This window comes from Pectinophora gossypiella, chromosome 9 (genome assembly GCF_024362695.1).
Source record: "Pectinophora gossypiella chromosome 9, ilPecGoss1.1, whole genome shotgun sequence".
NCBI classification, from domain to species: domain Eukaryota; kingdom Metazoa; phylum Arthropoda; class Insecta; order Lepidoptera; family Gelechiidae; genus Pectinophora; species Pectinophora gossypiella.
The window spans coordinates 9,088,318-9,107,298 of NC_065412.1; the positions used below are offsets into that span (position 1 = coordinate 9,088,318).

Consider the following 18,981-nt stretch of genomic DNA (forward strand, 5'->3'; position numbering starts at 1 on the left):
GTTAATTTGACCTGACAATACAACCCACATGAGAAAAGACGAATAGTTGTCTCTGGGAGTAAAGAAAACGTGTTAAAATGCGTTTAGCTGTCGTTAGTCTTTTTTCCTGTCATTTTCTAATTCGCCTAAAAGGAAAGCGACTGCTATTGTTGTGTGAACCTGGCTTTGAGACATTTATTATGTGTGTGTTTCAGATCTGGGAGGTGTATGGCGAGCGTCGCTGCGTGCGCACATACTTTGGCCACCGGCAGGCGGTGAGGGATGTCAACTTCAACAACAGCGGGAAACAGTTCTTGTCTGCTGGTCAGTTACAACATAACATTAAAAAATCATACTTTCTGTGAGGAACATATAATTTGTTCAACTACTTATTCAAAGCATGTCGTAAAAATCGCCGAGTGGATTATGTAGTCTTGAGTCGCGCGACAGTTAATATTATTGAAAAATATCATCCATCTCCCTATACCTGGGAATCCGTTTACCTACCCTGAGGATATCCACAGTTCTTGTTATTTACAGAAGTGTATTCTTGTGGGTGTTTCCCGTACGTACGATTGGTCGGTCGGTGAATCGGCCGAACGGGATTTCTATTATTATGGTTTATTTCTTTTATTTATTATGGACTAGTATGGTAAACAAGAAAAACTCAATCTCACTGGATCCATCGGTCGGGCGAACGGGAAACAAACTTTCCCATTTACTAGATTATTATAGTGAAAAGAGTAAAGTCTCACTAGATCGATTGACCAATCAGACCAATGGAAAACACCCTTTCTCATTTGTTAGATGGTCTCATTGGATAGATTGACCACGATCGGGCGAACGGGAAACATCCCTGCTTATAACTCTGACATACCTCTGAAACTTAGACGTGATCAATTCATCCGAGCTACGAAAATACATTTTCTCGGGCTTATGGATTTTTCTCGATTTTTGACTATAATAAGGTAGTTATATAGCCCCCCCCCCCTTTGATTGAGGGGAGGCCTGTGCCCAGCAGTGGGACGTATATAGGTTGTGTGTGTGTGTGTGTGTGTCTAATTAGTATAGAATTTTTGTGTTTTATTTATTTCAGCGTACGACCGCTACATCAAGCTGTGGGACACGGAGACGGGTGCGTGCGTGTCCAGGTTTACGTCTCGGAAGGTCCCGTACTGCACCAAGTTCCACCCTGATGAGGACAAGCAGCATCTCTTCGTGGCCGGCACTAGCGATAAGAAGATTATTTGCGTAAGTTCTGCTTTGTTCTTGTTATGGGTTTACGTGTTTTAGTCGTATGTGACGTCATCGACCGCCCTTTAAAAGAAAACAAATTGGAGAGCGTGATAGCGCCTTCTCTCTCGCTCGCTTCCACTATGTCATCCGCTGCTCTCTGTAGGTAGAGATGATTAGGCAGTCGTGAGCAATATCATATACCGACGTTAGAACCCTGTCGCATTAACATATTTGTCAGTTAATGAGACTTACAGTTCAATTTGTCAAAAGTAATGTGACATGGTACTAAAGTGTATACATATACATTATATGTTTGTTTTAAGTCTAGGGCTTCTTGCACTTACTTTTCCTCGGCTATACAGGTTGTGAGAAGCTGCATTAGTTTTAGACGGATGAGACTTCGACATAAAATATTATATTTATGTAAAAAATTATGATTCAAAGTGTGACCGTGTTACCCAATGAATAGAGATATTTTTGAGTTTGAATGCTCGTGACTTGGCTTAACGACCATTATTAACACGACCGACGATGCTACGAAATTAAAGCTACTAAAAACTCTCAAAAGGTCAATGACTCGATATTGCCTAACATTATCGCTTAGTATCCTCAATCATTCTCTTCTGAAGCCCCTTTGTTTCTCCACTAGTGGGACTCCCGCAGCGGCGAGGTCGTGCAGGAGTACGACCGGCACCTGGGCGCCGTCAACTCCATCACCTTCGTCGACGACAACCGCCGCTTCGTCACCACTTCTGACGACAAGAGTCTACGCGTTTGGGAGTGGTATGTCATTTATCTAGTTATTAAAGTCAATTTGGATGTTGTCAACGGGTTGTAAATCTATTAAGCTATACTGAGGGGTTAAAAAATAATTCTCCAAATCGGTCCAGGCGTCTTCGAGTACTCGGGGAACATACATAAAAAAATGATCCTGAAGAATTGAGAACCTCCTCCTTTTTTGAAATCGGTTAAAAAAGGCTCCATCGACCCAATCTAAAAAGCAATATTACTATTTGGCATTTATTGATGTTGCGCACTTATTTTTTATCTGTGCAAATGTTATATGTTTAGCCCCTCTGTATTTCGTATTGCTAGAAAGTTTAGAAAAACCTCAATAGTTGGTTTGGAATAGAATTGGCTACACAAATATTCAAGAGTACCAATCACATAGCAAAACATATAAAACATAAGTTCACGAATAATCCTAAATTGGTGTACAGTCATGAGCAATGTCATGTACGCACTTTAGGACCCTGTCGCACTATCATATTTGACATTTAATGAGACTTACGGTTTAATTTGTCAAAAAAGTTAATGTGACATGGTTTCAAAGTGTATACATATTAGTACTCGTAACCGTAGTCAGAGGTACATCAACATTGGACTGGTCAGAGTACCAATCATCCGTTATTTTTGTATGAATTAACATGCGTGAGTCTCCATTCTTGTACGTTATTATCAGACTGTTTTATCAACGCTCTTCAGTAACATGGTTGCTAAGACCTACGTCATTTTATATATCATTGTAGTGAAAACAACGCGTCATGGTTGTTAATAGTTAGTTTAGCAGTCGTTAGATGGCGTTACTTGTTACTATCTTTCATATTGTTCAACAGAAAATGTAATTAGATTTTCCTTGTTCTGTTTTTTGTGTATATTAAATCAAATCAAATATAGTTTAACATTTTTAAAACATGTAGCTACAGTAAAAATGGGCTGCCCTATTGCTCTGCAGCAATTTCTTCCAGGCAACCACTACCAGGAATTAATAAAGTGTTTATTATATTAATAAAAATAGATACGTCCCATTGCTATGCACGAGCCAGCCCTTGTAGACGGTAGCATACTACGCTACGCTGCTCCGATGCGGGTTGTAAAAATAGACGATGTAATGAACACCTTATCTGCCTTCTTCCCAGGGACATACCAGTCGACATGAAGTACATAGCGGACCCGTCGATGCACTCTCTACCGTCGGTCACCCTATCACCCAATGGCAAGTGGTTGGCGTGCCAATCCATGGACAACAAGGTGGTTGTCTTCTCTGCCCTCAACCGGTTCAAGATGAACCGCCGGAAGACCTTCACTGGACATATGGTTGCTGGTTACGCGTGTTCGCTGGACTACTCGCCTGATATGAGGTAAGAGGGGCTTTTTATGGTACAATATACTTTATATGACCCCCCCAACACTTCACCCATAAATCTCTTTCCTACCATGTGCTACCTAACATGTAAGTGCGAGGGAGTCAGGCAATCGGCGCACGCTTCCCACTCCTTTTGTAGCTTACTGCCAATTACACTAAATTGAGACCCAGCGGGGGTGAGGTAAATCCAGCTCGGCACCAATACGAATTAGTGCGGGGCGGAGAGTGTCCGTCCTATACGCAGTATGGTTCTTTTTCTATGCTGTAGGTATAACAGATTTTCATTGCCTTCAATAAATTTAAAGTAGGGGTTTAAAATTCATACTGTATATTTTTACATTATAAATTCGGCGGACGGAAAAAAACAGATCTGATCATACATGTTTTATTTATAATCATAGCTTATTTTGCATTTTATTATACTTTAACCCAAGATAATATCAATCCTGGTTGTACAGTTATGAGCAATATCATGTACCCACTTTAGAACCCTGTGGCACTATCATATTTGACACTTAATCAGAGTCACGGTTTCATTTGTCAAAAAAGTTAATGTGACATGGTTTCAAAGTGTATACATATTAGTACTCGTGACCGTACAAGTAAAAGTCAAATATTACCATGGGACGCATGATAACGACCCGGATGAGAGTCCTCAGCGTTCCCCATTTGTCCAGTCAGGTTGTTAACGTCATCTGAAACAAATCTATAATAAGTAAAAATACACTGAAAAGACTATGAGTTTGAACCAATTTATGTTACGTAGATTTGCGCACGGTTAATACGAATAGGCTCGCCCCCTTATTATTTCAGTCTGTCCACCCTATTGTATATAATATTGGATATACCATGCCTTCTTGTTAGTTTAAAATTCAAGCTTCTAGCTTTATCCAGAATGAAATTACACGGGGTTGAAAATACCGTGAATGGCTTCAAGAAAAGGATGGTATGACGTGCTGTTATTTTTGCTCGATTTCGGGGACACTGCCGTGTCAATATTCAATATTCTTTATTTGCATACTATGATGGTGTACAAGTTACAACGTTACATACGAGTTTCACATCACACGACCCTTTCGGGCACAAGAAAATTTAAGTCCGTCAGATAGTACAGTTATGAGCAATATAATGTACCCACTTTAGGACTCTGTCGCACTGATATATTTGACATTTAGTGAGACTTACAGTTCAATTTGTCAAGAAAGTTAATGTGACATGGTACCAAAGTGTATACATATTAATGCTCGTGACCGTACTATGCGTAGTTATCACGCAAGTAACGCAAGTAAGTACTGCACTTCGGAGAGTGTGCCCGCGATATACACGAGCTCATTCCACCATTCCCCTTTTATCTTCGGACTTCCAGACCCATCCAGGCAGGATTCCATCCCTATTTGGTGGATATCCCAACTATTCGCACAAAGCGCTACGCATCATCCTTCATTACGCGCACTGCTAGGGAGTGGAATTCTTTGCCGTCTTCAGTATTTCCGAATGCATATAACTCCGGTGAATAGGCACCTTTTGGGCGAGTTCGCTCCATCTTAGGCCTCGTCAATGCCTTCGGGCAAGTCTGGGGCCAAGAGCAAAGGTAAAAAAAAGTAACAGTGTATCGTCACACAGTCAAGATTTGCGCAATTCTTTTAATTTGTTCAAGTGGTTTTGACCGTATGACACTTATTTGAATTATTGCATTACCACGGTATAATCACTACCTAATCATTACCATATAGAAAGTTTCCTATCTGTACGTGTTGTTATTGCTGAAATGAGTAGTAAAAAGTGTAAAATAAAATAAAAAAGAATATAGATGGCGTTGATTTAACGCAATAATTACCTATTTTCTCATTACTCGGGTACATAATTATGAGGGAAATATTTAATATGTTGCTTTGTATTTGGATCAAATATGTATAGAATTGTGCCTACCCATAAATAATTACTTCGTTTATTTTGATCAGAATATGGGTGGAATATATATTGTGCCTGGGTGTAATAACAAGGGTCATCATTTATACCCAAAAACAAAGATAAAATATGCATATTATTATCTCAGTTATCTATGAAATTAAAAGGTTAAGCCAAAGCAAGTCTGTACAGCATCATCTTTTTTTTGGTGGTGAGGTGGAATGCCAACCTCAGCAACCCTGGTATCAGGGTTATTATTGAGCCGCCAAAGGCCCCTGACATGGCTCATGTAACGATTACTTACTTACATCAGTAAGTAGTAACGGGACCGCTTAACGTGCCTTCCGGAGCACGGATCATCTTACTTTCGGTCAATCAGGTGATCAGTCTGTAATGTCCTAACCAAACTAGGGATCACAAAGTGATTTTTGTGGTGTGCCCCCACCGGGATTCGATCCCGAGACTTCAGGATCGCGAGCCCAGCGCTCAACCACTGGACCACAGAAGCCGTTGCTCGTTATTACATGTGACTTAAACAGATCTGGCAAAAAATAGATGGGTGTATTACTTAACAGCTCTGCTACCTTGGGGAATATAAACGTGATGCTTATGTTGTTATATTTAACTACTTTCGCGACAACAGAACTTGCGCGTGTAATTAATTATTGCAATTCAGTATTGTCCATACCATGATATCGTGATCGCTGTTTCACGGGTCGTGACATTGATGTTTATGTATTTACAGATTTATTATTTGCAGTTCAAAACATTATCCATATTTTTTCTTATTTTTCTTTATATTCCTCAAACAATGAGTGATACCTTATGTGCGGTCCTTTCCATACATTTTCTTTTACAATCTTCTTTGTGATATTTTATTAGTAAATAAACGCCCAAATATTCAAATTCAAATATATCAGTAGGTAACAATAGTTACACTTTGAATCGTCAATTTTTACATAGGTAAGGAACGTCTCATCCGCCTAGAAACTACTGCAGCTTCTCACAACCTGTATAGCCGGGGAAAAGAAGCTGCAAGAAAAATCTCGGCACAGGTTCTTGGTCCATCACATCGCTCATTATAAGATAATCCATTATATTGGAGACGCGAAATAAAAATGGTTACCGCACTTAATAAATCAATAATAAAATGAATATCATTTTGCTTCATTTTGTTTGTAAATGTGGCGTCCAATATGGAAATAGATATTTTCTTTCTTTCTTTCTTTCTTTCTTTCTTTCTTTCTTTCTTTATTTCTCTCTTTCTTTCTTACTTTCTTGCTTTCTTTCTTTATTTCGTTCTTTCTTTCTTTCTTCCTAAACGGGGAGCGCGGTTCGAACCCCGGTACCGGACTTGCGCCGATGAGTTATTAATTTGTCTTAAGTGCAGTTTTCACTAACACAGTTGGCTCGACCATTATAGACCGTGATACTGATCACCGCTTATCACGTTGGTCTATCAGAAAGCTCGGTGAGGTGAAGTACTAATATGTAGTGTATACATATTAGTACTCGGTCACGCACGAGTACTAATATGTATACACTTTAAACCATGTCACATTAACCTTTTTGACAAATTAAACCGTAAGTCTTATTAAATGTCAAATATGATAGTGCGACAGGGTTCTTTAGAACCCTAGCCAATTTAGTAAGTATTATGTTGTTATCATTAAGTGAATGATAGTAATTATAATTTCATTCATTATCATTGCTCGTTGACTTGTATAATCTGTGATCTTTAGTCATTTAGTAAATCCGGGTAAATAGCACTATAATCTTATCGCACGTGCCAGCAACATACAACATTGTCTATGCTCCATGTGTCTATAAATCACAAAATCGACACTAAAACATCAATATTCCGTCATCATGTAATATTTTATCGCGATATGACAAATGGAATGATAAGCGAATGTTAAGTAGTTTAGGAATTGTTCTACTTTACTTGCATGTCTAAAGTCACACTACGGACACTTCATACAAGAAATAGTTCTTACTGTGTTTTGACCCAGTATTAGCACTTTGAAGGTATCAACTTCCGTTCTCTAAGCTACAGTTGTCTGAAAATCTCTCTCTCTCTTTATTTAAGAGCTGCGCTCTTGTCGGTGGAGTAATCGCCTTCAATACTCCTTAGATAGCGCGTGTAGAACGGTGGTTGCCCCAATCGCCTTCCGTTCCGCAGTACACCGACCAATTTCTTAATCGGTGATATTCTAGCTAGAGCCCTACCAGAATCCATTTCCTCGGCCTCCAACCAGTACTGATACCGCTGCTGCCTGGCATCAGGGGTGCGCTTTTGAAGTAGCGGTAGTAACAAAAATCTTACTTAAAGAAATTCTTACTTTATAATAATAGAATTCGCATTGTATTGTACATGAGATATTTAGTACCAAATGTGTATCCAGTATATCTCTTCCTGACACAGTCTAAGATAATAGACACCTAATATTGTAACTGCGATCAGCATTCTTCTTCTATCGTGTGGGTTGTGAGGTGGATGACTAACCGCATCAACCCTGGTGTCAGGGTTATAATTGAGCCGCCACATACACACATAAAATCAGTAAGTAGTAACCGGGATTAACGACTTAACGTGCGTTCCGAAGCATGGATCATCTTACTGTCGGACAATCGGGTGATCAGCATGTCCAGTCCTAACCAAAATAGCGATCAAAAGTGTTTTTAGTGATATTTCCCCACCGTGATTCGAACCCGGGACTTCCATATCGTGAGCCCAACGCTCAACCACTGAACCACAGAGATTGTATGCATGCCAATAATAACAGATGATAAGCAGATTTACGAGTCATTGTAAGATGTGTTAGATTGTAACCGATTGATTACTGGTTATAACCAGTGTTATCTATAACAACATTGTTTACTTGCTTCTGTGTGGCATGACATGTGTATTCGTATAATGAACTATGATACTTTGTTAGTTAAGTAGAAATTAAGTAATTGGCTGGCATTAAAACCATCACGGTTCGGCACTAGAAAAAAGAATAAAGAAGAATAAAGAAGCACTAGATAAAGAACGGCAACTCTTCGCCCCGCACCTATTTAATTTCGTATCGGGCGCCGACTTCTCTGGGTCAAGGGGTGGTATTTAATAAACTAATCTCAGTTTCGAGTCTGCCCTCCAGATTGTGTCAATGAGACATTCTTTATAAAAACAGGGACTTGAGCATGATCTTGAGGGCAGTCTCAGCTGAGATTAGTTTATTAATACCACCCTAAGTCACTTTTTTCTTAAATGGCCGTCAGCCACTAAGGAGTAAAAGGGAACGCGCAGACTATCTGTCTCGCTTGCACGTACGCGTAAGTACACACAACAAGAATAAGATTTTTGTATATTAGTCGAAAGGGTTTAATTTTTCGGGTTAAGATAAATAAATACATATACCTACTTGATTGAGCACAAAAGACACCAGGCGGCCTTATTGCTCATGCAGCAATTTCTTTCAGACTACCTTTAGGTCCATCGAAATAGCATACAAAAATTAAAAAATATAGCTTAATACTTAACATTTTCCTGTACCCAAAGGTCGTCTGGAATAAATTGTTGCATGAGCAATAAGGCCGCTTGTTGTACCTTTCTGTATCTGTTGTCTTTATTTATGTATCTTGTGTCGATTGTGCTAAATAAGGTATTTTATCTATCTATCTATTATTTATAAAATGATTTTTTTGGTTCCGTATCATTATGGCAAAAAGTGACTAAATGCTATCGACTTGTGGAATAGTTTTACGTAGGTACGAATTGGCTGTTTGCGTCAATCGTTGGAAGTTTCCAAGAGAAATCAATTAGGATTTAATTCATGTCCGGTATTCGAAAATAGAATACCAAAACTAATAATTATCGGTATCGCAGCATCGGTGACTCGGGCCTGTCCCATGTAGCTTGTTATTATGTTGTCCTCTTTCAAACCTTTTTACTAATACTGAGATTTTTACTTTTACTAAGGTTTATGTTACTAACATAATATGGACTAGTTTCCGAAATAATTATTTTTGAATTAATAAATAAGTAGAGCCGAGAATTGCGGTAGCCCAGTTGGTAGAACGTTTACCTCTCACTTTGAGGTCGCAGGTTCGAATCTAGTGATTGTCGAATTTGTTTTCGAATTCATGGTTGGATTATAAATTATTATCACGTGCTCAGCGGTGAAGGAAAACATCGTGAGGGATCCCACATTCCCGAGAAATGCATTTTCGGAGGTATGTGACCTAACTTAACCTGTATTGGGCTGGTTTTCCCTTCGCGGGTTGGAAGTTCAGATAGGCAGTCGCTTCTGTAAGAAACCGGACCTGTCAAACCTTCAGGTTAGGTAAGCGGACCCTGGGGAAAACGGGATAATGCTAAGGGGGTGATGAAAAAGTAACAAATAGATCGCAAGTGTACTGATGCCAGGAACCTCGTATGTTTTTACTGACACAGACAGAGACGAGACAATCACGATGATTGTTTTAAGTTTACGCGGTTATTATCATAATTAAAGCACATAATAACGGGTTCTTACCGCGTTTAAATGGCCCTATCTGCCCGTAGAAAATTATGGATCTACCTACTCCACTCCAATCTCATCAGTCATCCCGTGATCATGGCACTTGCAACAGTGTCGAAATATCGGGAGTCTCATATCCCCATTTAAACGCGGTAAGAACCCGTTATTATGTGCTTTAATTAATCACGATGATTGTGACAGAATCGTTTAAAGGAGGTTGTTTTTAATAAAACATGTCCGTAATTTCGTACAGTAGCCTACAAAACATATCTGCTTCAACGGATCAAAGGTCATTATTTAGCAATACTTGTGTTTGTATTTATAAAAGTTGAATAACCTTGAAGTTTGGCCTCAAACAGGACAGATTGCAAAGAGGAAATGTAACGAGTACTTGCTTACTAGTGACGTACTGTGACGTAATAGCTCATCATGTGATCACATCATTGATTATGAGGCGCCGATGACGCTGTGATGGGCGGAGCGGGTAGCGGGTTTAGTATACCAGTTTGATTTTAGTAATATGAGTGAGAATTATGGTTTTAATTTTAATCAATGCACAGATTCAATTTTAGTATGATATTCTTACGTTTTAAATGTTAATTTATTTTGCCGCTTATATCCTCGTAGTTAGTATACTGACTACTGGCAAGTTGCATCGATAACAACTGTCTTATTTTTTTTTTACGAAATAAGTACCAAAAATCATCATCATGAATTAACTTCAATAACTATGAGTCATTTATATAAATAATAAAGATCGCGGTTGACGTAGATAAGAATATGGCTCTACGTACTTGAAGTTTTGTTTTATTACTATTGTTTTATATATTATTGATGGGGGATCATCGTCGTAGCCTATGGCCATTTGCTATACCAGAACTGTTGCCATATGTTGCCAGTCTAACGCGAATGAAATACTTCTACTACATAACGAGGACACATTCCTTATTCTTAATAACCGCTCTCTTGTACACTGTGTTCACTCACAGTCTTACCTCACATACAAAATAACTTTCTCTCACGGAGCCACAGTCATTACGATAATGATGTACTTAAATATGTTTGAATACTCTACTAGTAATATATATGTAAAGCGGCCTATTAACTTACGACGCGTTCAGCCAATGGTTACTTAACGGATCAAATAAACCAAATGTATCAAAATTGTACCAAAACATCACAAGTCCACGACGTTTTTAAAACAGTAATAATTGTTATCTATAAGTATGACATCTGTGTACCCGAACACCTGCACGCAGGAGGATCTGATGAGCGCTGCAGATAGCGCCATACTTGTTGCCAAGTTTTGGTCCGATACTATTTAGTTTGCTATCGACACGATAAGAAGAAGAGTATGACATCATCAAGACACAGCTTTTTCCCAGTAAGTGATTCCAATCAAAATAGGCTTTAATAACGAGTGTATAGGTTTTTACTTTTTGACCAAAGTCATATTTAATATTAAATATATTTATTTTTTAAACATTACAATATATCCCGCTATCCGCGACCGCGTCTACTAAGCTCTTACCGGCCCACCTCGTGATTACCCACACAATGCGTCCCCGTATTGAAGCAACTTTCTCTTACAGTTCGCGGCCTCACTCAATGAGATTGATGTTTACATCTGACTTGGCTCGGCCTAACTTAGCTGGTTATTGTATTACATCACTCACATCATGCTGTATAAGGCATCTAAAGAGCTAAGAATTACGGAGTTCAATACTTAGAGTGAATATAGTCTAATACCCTAGTAAAATGTTTGCTAAATATTCAGATATCTAAGTACATTTGAAAATACGTCATTATTTTTACCTAATAATTAATCATTTTGACCCTCCAAAACTGCATTGTCTTTGATTAAAAGGGTTCTGTAGGTACATAATTTAGTTTCATATGTATATATTACATTTCACATACCCAATTTACTACACCTCTGATGGTTGAACTAAATTCATTACATTGTTCACACATGCTTTGTAATTTAAGCAATTTTAAAGTGTGTAGGTTGTTTTGTCGAAGATAAACTTTAAAATAAGATTCTATCTAAGAATAGTTCAATGTTGCCTGAACTTATCAAAGTTCAATCTACGTGCCGTAGAAATAGGTTATAGATTTAGATTATTTGTAGACTTGCATTAAAAACATTTCTTACGACATGACCTTATTATTACAGCGTAACTGTATAATATCAAGTAATACCAATTATATACGACCTTGATGGTTTCCTGCACTTGTAATAAGTATTTTATCTACTTCCAGGTGTAAAACAACCGTCAATTTTACATTACTTAATTATAATAGTATTATCGGTGCAATGATTTACTTAATTTTACACCCAGACGCAGCCCGGACACTTCATTTAAAAATCTTGTTATTACCGTCTCGTTTTACCCCATGCATGGGAACGAGACAGGCAAACTGCGCGCACTCCCTTACTTTTAAATAGACTATAGTGGCCATCCGAGGAGGTGGGGTAAATCAAACTCACTCCAAACTCATATTGGTACGGAGCGGAGAGTGTCCCTTCTATTATTGTTTATTCTATGACCTAGATATAGTTCTAATACAAGATTGGTTGATATCATAAATGAACATCGAATTTACTGAATATGTAAGTAATTAATTAAACCAGCCAAACCCTTATCAGACTCGTAAATGATAGGGTTTGTTAGTTGAACTAGGTTGGAAATAAATAAAATTATAAAGGTTTAAATATTTCGAAACTAAACCGTTCAACGTGAATATGTCACAATCTTTTATTTTGAAACACATACTCAACGATAAACCTAGCCAATTAAGCATTAATCAGAAATAATTTAATTAAAAAATATTTTTTTATGAAAAAATAATTATAATATTTTTATTATGGCCTTTTTTTAACACGCGAGTATAAAATCAGAGACATACAGACATTTAATTATGAAGAAATTACTTAAGGTAGGTTGGCTGGTTGGCTACAGAACCCTGAAAATAATACATAGTTGAGGTTTTGTGTTCCAAGATAACATGTGAACAGCTCAAACCAGATAAAGGTCAATCGAATTAAACGCTGAACTCGGTATGCTTGATTAAAATTACACAATGTTAAATAGGTAACTAAACCACAGTATGTTATGATAATTAAGTAAAACTTCGTATCAGAAGTGGCAAGGCTCTGCCCACCTCTTTAGGGATTACGGGCGCACTACAGTTTGCAGATCTAATGAGATAGATTCAATGCAATATCTATATTAATCTCTATTATTTATGTAACATTATTTTCTTAGCATATTTTTATTTATTCTTAATCTTTGCCCCGTTTATATTTTTTTCTAAAACAAAGCAAAACAAAGTTATAAAACTTTGGTTTTTAACAGACTTCTTTCAAATTCAAAAATATCTTTATTCAGTAGGTAACATAGTTACACTTTGAATCGTCGTTTTCAACATAACGAACGTCTCCGCCTAAAACTGCTGCTGCTTCTCACAACCTGTACAGCCGGGGAAAAGAAGCTGCAAGAAAAACCCCGGGACAGAGCCCTAACGTTCTTTAGAAAAAATACTGTTATACAATTTAGTAATTTGGCTGTCTTATATTAGTTCCCAGACAGTTATTCATGCATTCATGTCTTCTTCTAATCACTAATCTTAAAATAACCTTTTTTACAAAGTTTCTGTTACTGTTTTAAAAATGTTCAAAGGCAAATTCTGAAGGTCAATGGGAATATTATTGTAAAAAGTTTAAATTGCCCCTTAAAAAATAGTGATTGTATGCAGTCGACTGACATGTAAGGCAAGTTTATGCTTATTCAATCAATCAAACCAATGAAATATACTTTATTGCACACAAGATATAAAAACACAAATGGACGAAAGATACAGCACAATCTGGCGGACTTATTGCTAAGCAGCAATTTCTTCCAGGCAACCAGTGTAAAGGAAACATTTATTACAAAAAAAAACAAACAAACTACAAACTTATTCTGGACATTAACAATGTGTCGATCACTATATTTTTCAAACTATATACGTATATGTTTTTTTAAGTATTTCGTTCTCGTTACATGTTTACAACGTCAGTTGTGGCCACGTGATTCTAACCTGCTCTTGACACTTATCGTCTGACGCTTGCGTAAAAATTTACATTCTGAAACGCTTTGTCACTTTGTTTTTGTAGTCTACAATACGTACACATAGTCCGCCCGCATCCCTATCGGGGTGGATAGCAAGTCACCTCATCAATAAGATAACCTGCAGCCTACTCCTGATATTCGTCGGAGACATCTCAAGATTTTATTGAACCATATAGGTTATCAGCCTATCACTAAAATAAATACCGCATCACCCAAACATTGCAGTTTCTCTACCAACTTGAAGATACACACATACATAAACTCAGCGCCCCGATCTCTAGAGGGATAGACAGAGCCACAAGTAGCCAGAAGACAAATAGCACATACACTTTTGACATAGAATAAAGAATAATACTACGTACAGAACGGACACTCCTCGCCCGCATCAATTCGTAGTACTTAGTTAGATTTCCCCTCACTTGTCTTCCTCATGATACTCGTATTGGTACTGAGCAAAATTTCTCCCGTCTCTTTTATTATGAATTAACCTTACCCTTATTTTAATAGTAAGACATCTTTGTCGCGCTTAGGACTAAACGAAGTGTGATACCATTTTAGAAACCCCATAAAATGTACAAGTTTTTAATGCAATGCAACAGTCTACAATCGATATTTTTTTGTCGTAGGAAAGTTTAAAGTTCAGCTATTTCACGAGAAAAAACTGAATTATATATTCGAGCTGGTGCTGTGAAGATAAATTAAAACTTTAGCAGCAAACAATTTACTGTATCGGATACTTACATTATTCTAGAATAATTCTCAAAAAAACTGATGAAAATAATATCATCAATTGTAGTTACAGCATCTATAGAAAGGTCTAAAAAAATCTTAAAAATGAAAATGTGTAAAAAAGCTTGGCCCGCTTGTAGATTTTTTTAATTCTTATCATATTAGGTGAGCTATCTTCCACTACCGTTTGAGCCGTTATTTACGGAACATCCCGTAGGTACTCGTATGTAATATAATTGTTAATAGGCAATATTCTTTTGTCACGCCATTTTCACGTTTAACGTTGGTAGATGACATGCTATAACATTATCATAAATTGCATATAGATCTGCATTATGTTGGCTCGTGTTTACATACACGTGCTCTTCAATTTCGAACCAAAGTACATTTTTTTTTAAATATTTATGTTCTATACCTATATCTTTATAGTTATACCCACGGAATAGAACAAGGAGGTAGGAATGGCCCTCTCTCGTCGCCGCTGTCTCGGTTCAACCCCACTCTTTTTTACTACTACTCCTGCTAACAGATAACTACTATACTACTACTACTACTTCTCAAATTCCACAGCTACTTTACCGACGATGTAAATTTTATGTGATAGACTGCAATTTTATCATTGCTTTTCGTAAGATACTGCATACAAGTGTTATTTTGATAAAAAGCCGATCATACTTTCCTTTGATAAGGAGGGATATCCTTACATGATAGTCGTTATTTGACTTATTGCACTGCAGGTTGTTATTACACAAGACAACCTTTTAATATATTCTATAATTTGCGGACGGAGTGCAAAGTTGAAGTATGAACTATTTGCTCATACCATTATTTCGCGCCTCGCGCACACTTGGTCCTTCCAATCTCTTTCATCTTCATAAATAGCCTATATACGTCCCACTGCTGGGCACAGGCCTCCCCTCAATCAACCGCAGGTGGTATGGAGCATACTCCACCACGCTGCTCCACTGCGGGTTGGTGGAGGTATTTTTACGGCTAATAGCCGGGACCAACGGCTTAACGTGCCTTCCGAAGCACGTAATCTATTTTTTAGACCATCAGGTGATTCACGCCCTTACCAAACAAAGGACAGTCTCACAAAGTGATTTCGACAATGTCCCCATCGGGAATCGAACCCGGACCTTCAGATCGTGAGCCTAACGCTCTAACCACTAGACAACTGAGGCTCTTTCTTCTATTCCGTGGGTATACCCAATACGACATTGGAACATAGATGCGATTAATTTTACTTAAGTAAGTAGTGTAGTCGTTTTATGTGCCGTGCCAGGTTCCTTTAACGGCTCAATAGTAACCCTGACACCAGACTACACGACAGAAGATCTGTAGTATTACTAATAACAACAGTCATAGTTCCATTAACTATTACTGCATGGATATAATTATAATTAATTAGACTCATGTCATGATTCTGTTTTACCTTTTTCCGTATTGTAGAAGGATCCTTGTTTTTATAATATTTTTGCCATACTTACACCAACAACATAAACAGCTTCTGCCTAGATCTAATTACTTCATGATCCTACTACTTTGGTTAGATTACATTACAGGCTGATCACCCGATCGTCCGAAAGTAAGGTTATCTGTTTGTGTAAAGCAAGTGGGTCCGGCTACTATTTACCTAAGCATGTAGTCGTTACATAAGCCATGTTAGAGGCCTTTGGCGGTTCAATAGTAATCCTGACAGCAAGGTTGATGAAGTCGGTGACTCAACCCACACAAGAGAAGAAGACGGGTGTACCTATGTTTATTTCGGCGCCTTATCGTGAAAACCACGTAATTGTCTTTTTGAAGAATCACATTCGGTAAAAATTGAGACCACAAATTTACCCGGAAGAACTCAAGATTTTGTTGCAGAAAATCACATCAGAATTATTTTTTTCAAAGATGCGCTTACGTGGTTTTATTAGCTATAACGATAACGATGTACAGTCATGAGCAATATAATGTACCCACTTTAGGACTCTGTCGCACTAACATATTTGACATTTAGTGAGACTTACAGTTCAATTTGTCAAAAAAGTTAATGTGACATGGTACCAAAGTGTATACATATTAATGCTCGTGACCGTAGATGTGTTAGGAGAGTAAGAGATTGTTTCTCGACAGACTGTAGACCGAAGCCCGTACAATAACTTCGTGACGTATACAAAGTTGATCAAACATTAGCCGGCAATAGCTAGTCAGATAGACTAAACTAACCTCACTCAACATGACAAGACAATAGGCTAGATTCCAACTAGTCAAATCAATTACTTTTTACTAAACGTCATAACAAGAAATGACTATGGAAATTATATGAAAAAGCACACTGTGACGTCATAGAAAATGTGATAAAATATCGGACTTATTATTTCGTTTTGCTCATTTTTCTTGATTAAAATTCATAAATAAGTTAAATGGAAAAAAGAAAATGTTTTTCGTCTGTTTTACGTCTGTATTTATTTTTTAATCAGAATTTCATAATTTATCTTTGCGCTAGGATACTACCCAATTGGGTCGTGTACTAGGTTCACGTAATAATAAGTCCGACATTTATCACGTTTTTCTATGACGTCACAGTGTGCTTTTTCATACAAATACCATAGTCATTGCGTGTTTTGAAATTTAGTAAAAAGTAAGTGATTTGACTGGTTGGAAGCCTATTGTATGTATTATTTATGATGATTTTTGTCTAAAGTATCAAAAGAAGTTAGCTTGAGCTGAATAGCTAGGTAACTAATGAGGCAGTCGTTGTTTTGGTTTAAAATTTGGAGTGTCAACACGTATTGAAAGTGATTTTCACGTGACTGTACGTGTGCTACTTCCATGTATAAATTGAGAACAGAGAACTGTCAGGGCGACGGGTTTCGCAGTTAAAGTGATATAGTATTTGTGTAGAGTTCTTATTTCCGCATCCGTTCAAAAATGAGGGGAGACCAATGTCAAATACATAAACATTGCACTCGTAAAGGTGTTCAGGTATTACCGGGTGAGAGCCCTCAAATGAGGAGCGCATTTGTCCGGCCTAGTATTTAATGCCATATGCGGCAAATCTAAAATAAATCAGATTCTTTTTGTTTTGTTTAGGGGTAGTTATAAAATTACAAGTGCATTTGCCCGTCGTATAGCAAGGTTGCCATAGGGCTTTAAAAAGGCCACATTGAAACAATTTGACTAAAAAGCAATATTGCAATTTGACATTTGCGCATATAAAAGTAAATGCGCAATCTCAACAAATCTCAAATAGCGATATTGCTTCCTTGGGTGAATCGTTTTAATGTGGCGTTTTTAAACCCCCCGAGTAAGAAAAGAATCACGTCTTAAACTCTTCGAAAACTGACACATGTTGGGTAACTTGTATTCGTGACAAAAGTAGGGACAATAATTAGCGTCTCACACGGTACGTAAAAGAAACCTTAAAACATTCTTGCGAAGGAATGTCGCGAACTTTAAGAACAGTTTTAAGACTTGATATTTTTAATTTTTCTACTTACCATTTCAGCCTAAAATATGGGAAATCCATGATTTTATAACTATGGTTGTTTAGATTTGCGTTTTTCCCAATGTGCAAAACCATGAATGGAGTTCTACGTCTGTTTAGAATTTCAGGCAGGATATTGACATTTTGTCGTTAGGGTTATTCAATGTGTACGCTAAGTAACTACTGAATAACAGACATAGGGAAAATTACCTACAAAAACCTAATACCTATACATAAACAACCTCACTCCCGTGATGTATGATTATGGTAGGAACGTCACAAATCACTGTACCTCTAACTTGATTAATCGTTACAGCCAGTGTAGACTGGTCTTCATTCGACCATTCTTTACAATTTTTCTTTTATTCCACAAAATCACCAGGGTGGCTGTCGCCAAATCTTTGTCGTTAGACGTGCTGCTCGCACGAAAATATTGATCAGACTGCTTTGTCAATATTATTGAACGTTAGCAATCTTACACGATAAAAAGATTGTGCAATATTATTATGAGATTAAACGAACTTACAGACCTGTAAGTGAAGTTCTATCTCAATTATACGAAGCTCCTTGTTCTATACGATGCTAGAGCATAAGACGTAGACTACATTGTTTTAACCTCTCGAACAAGGAGCGAGTATAATTGTAGGTGTACGGGGCGCCATAGAGCAACAAGCACATCCGCGCACTGCCGGAGTCCCGTGTTGCTCTATGGTTACAGCAGATAAGTTCATACTAATGTGTATTATCTATGCAATCGTGTCCGTGACATGGCTTATCCGAATAGAGCAAATCCTTGAAAATCTTGTCTGTTTATTGTAAGATGTGTTGCATAATTCGCACAAAACACAAGATTAAATCGGAAAATATTGCTTTCAATATTCCAAT

General features: G+C 37.5%; 1 protein-coding gene across 1 annotated transcript in view; it reads left to right on the plus strand.

Annotated features, from left to right (window-relative positions):
* The window catches only part of LOC126369466 (pre-mRNA-processing factor 17), a 29,099-nt gene that overhangs the window by 3,986 nt on the left and 6,132 nt on the right, over nt 1-18,981 (plus strand). Inside the window, exons 9-12 of the mRNA XM_050013875.1 lie at nt 195-303; nt 1,076-1,230; nt 1,865-1,998; nt 3,135-3,356. Of these exons, the coding sequence (XP_049869832.1) occupies nt 195-303; nt 1,076-1,230; nt 1,865-1,998; nt 3,135-3,356 (620 nt within the window). The remainder of the gene's footprint in view (nt 1-194; nt 304-1,075; nt 1,231-1,864; nt 1,999-3,134; nt 3,357-18,981) is intronic.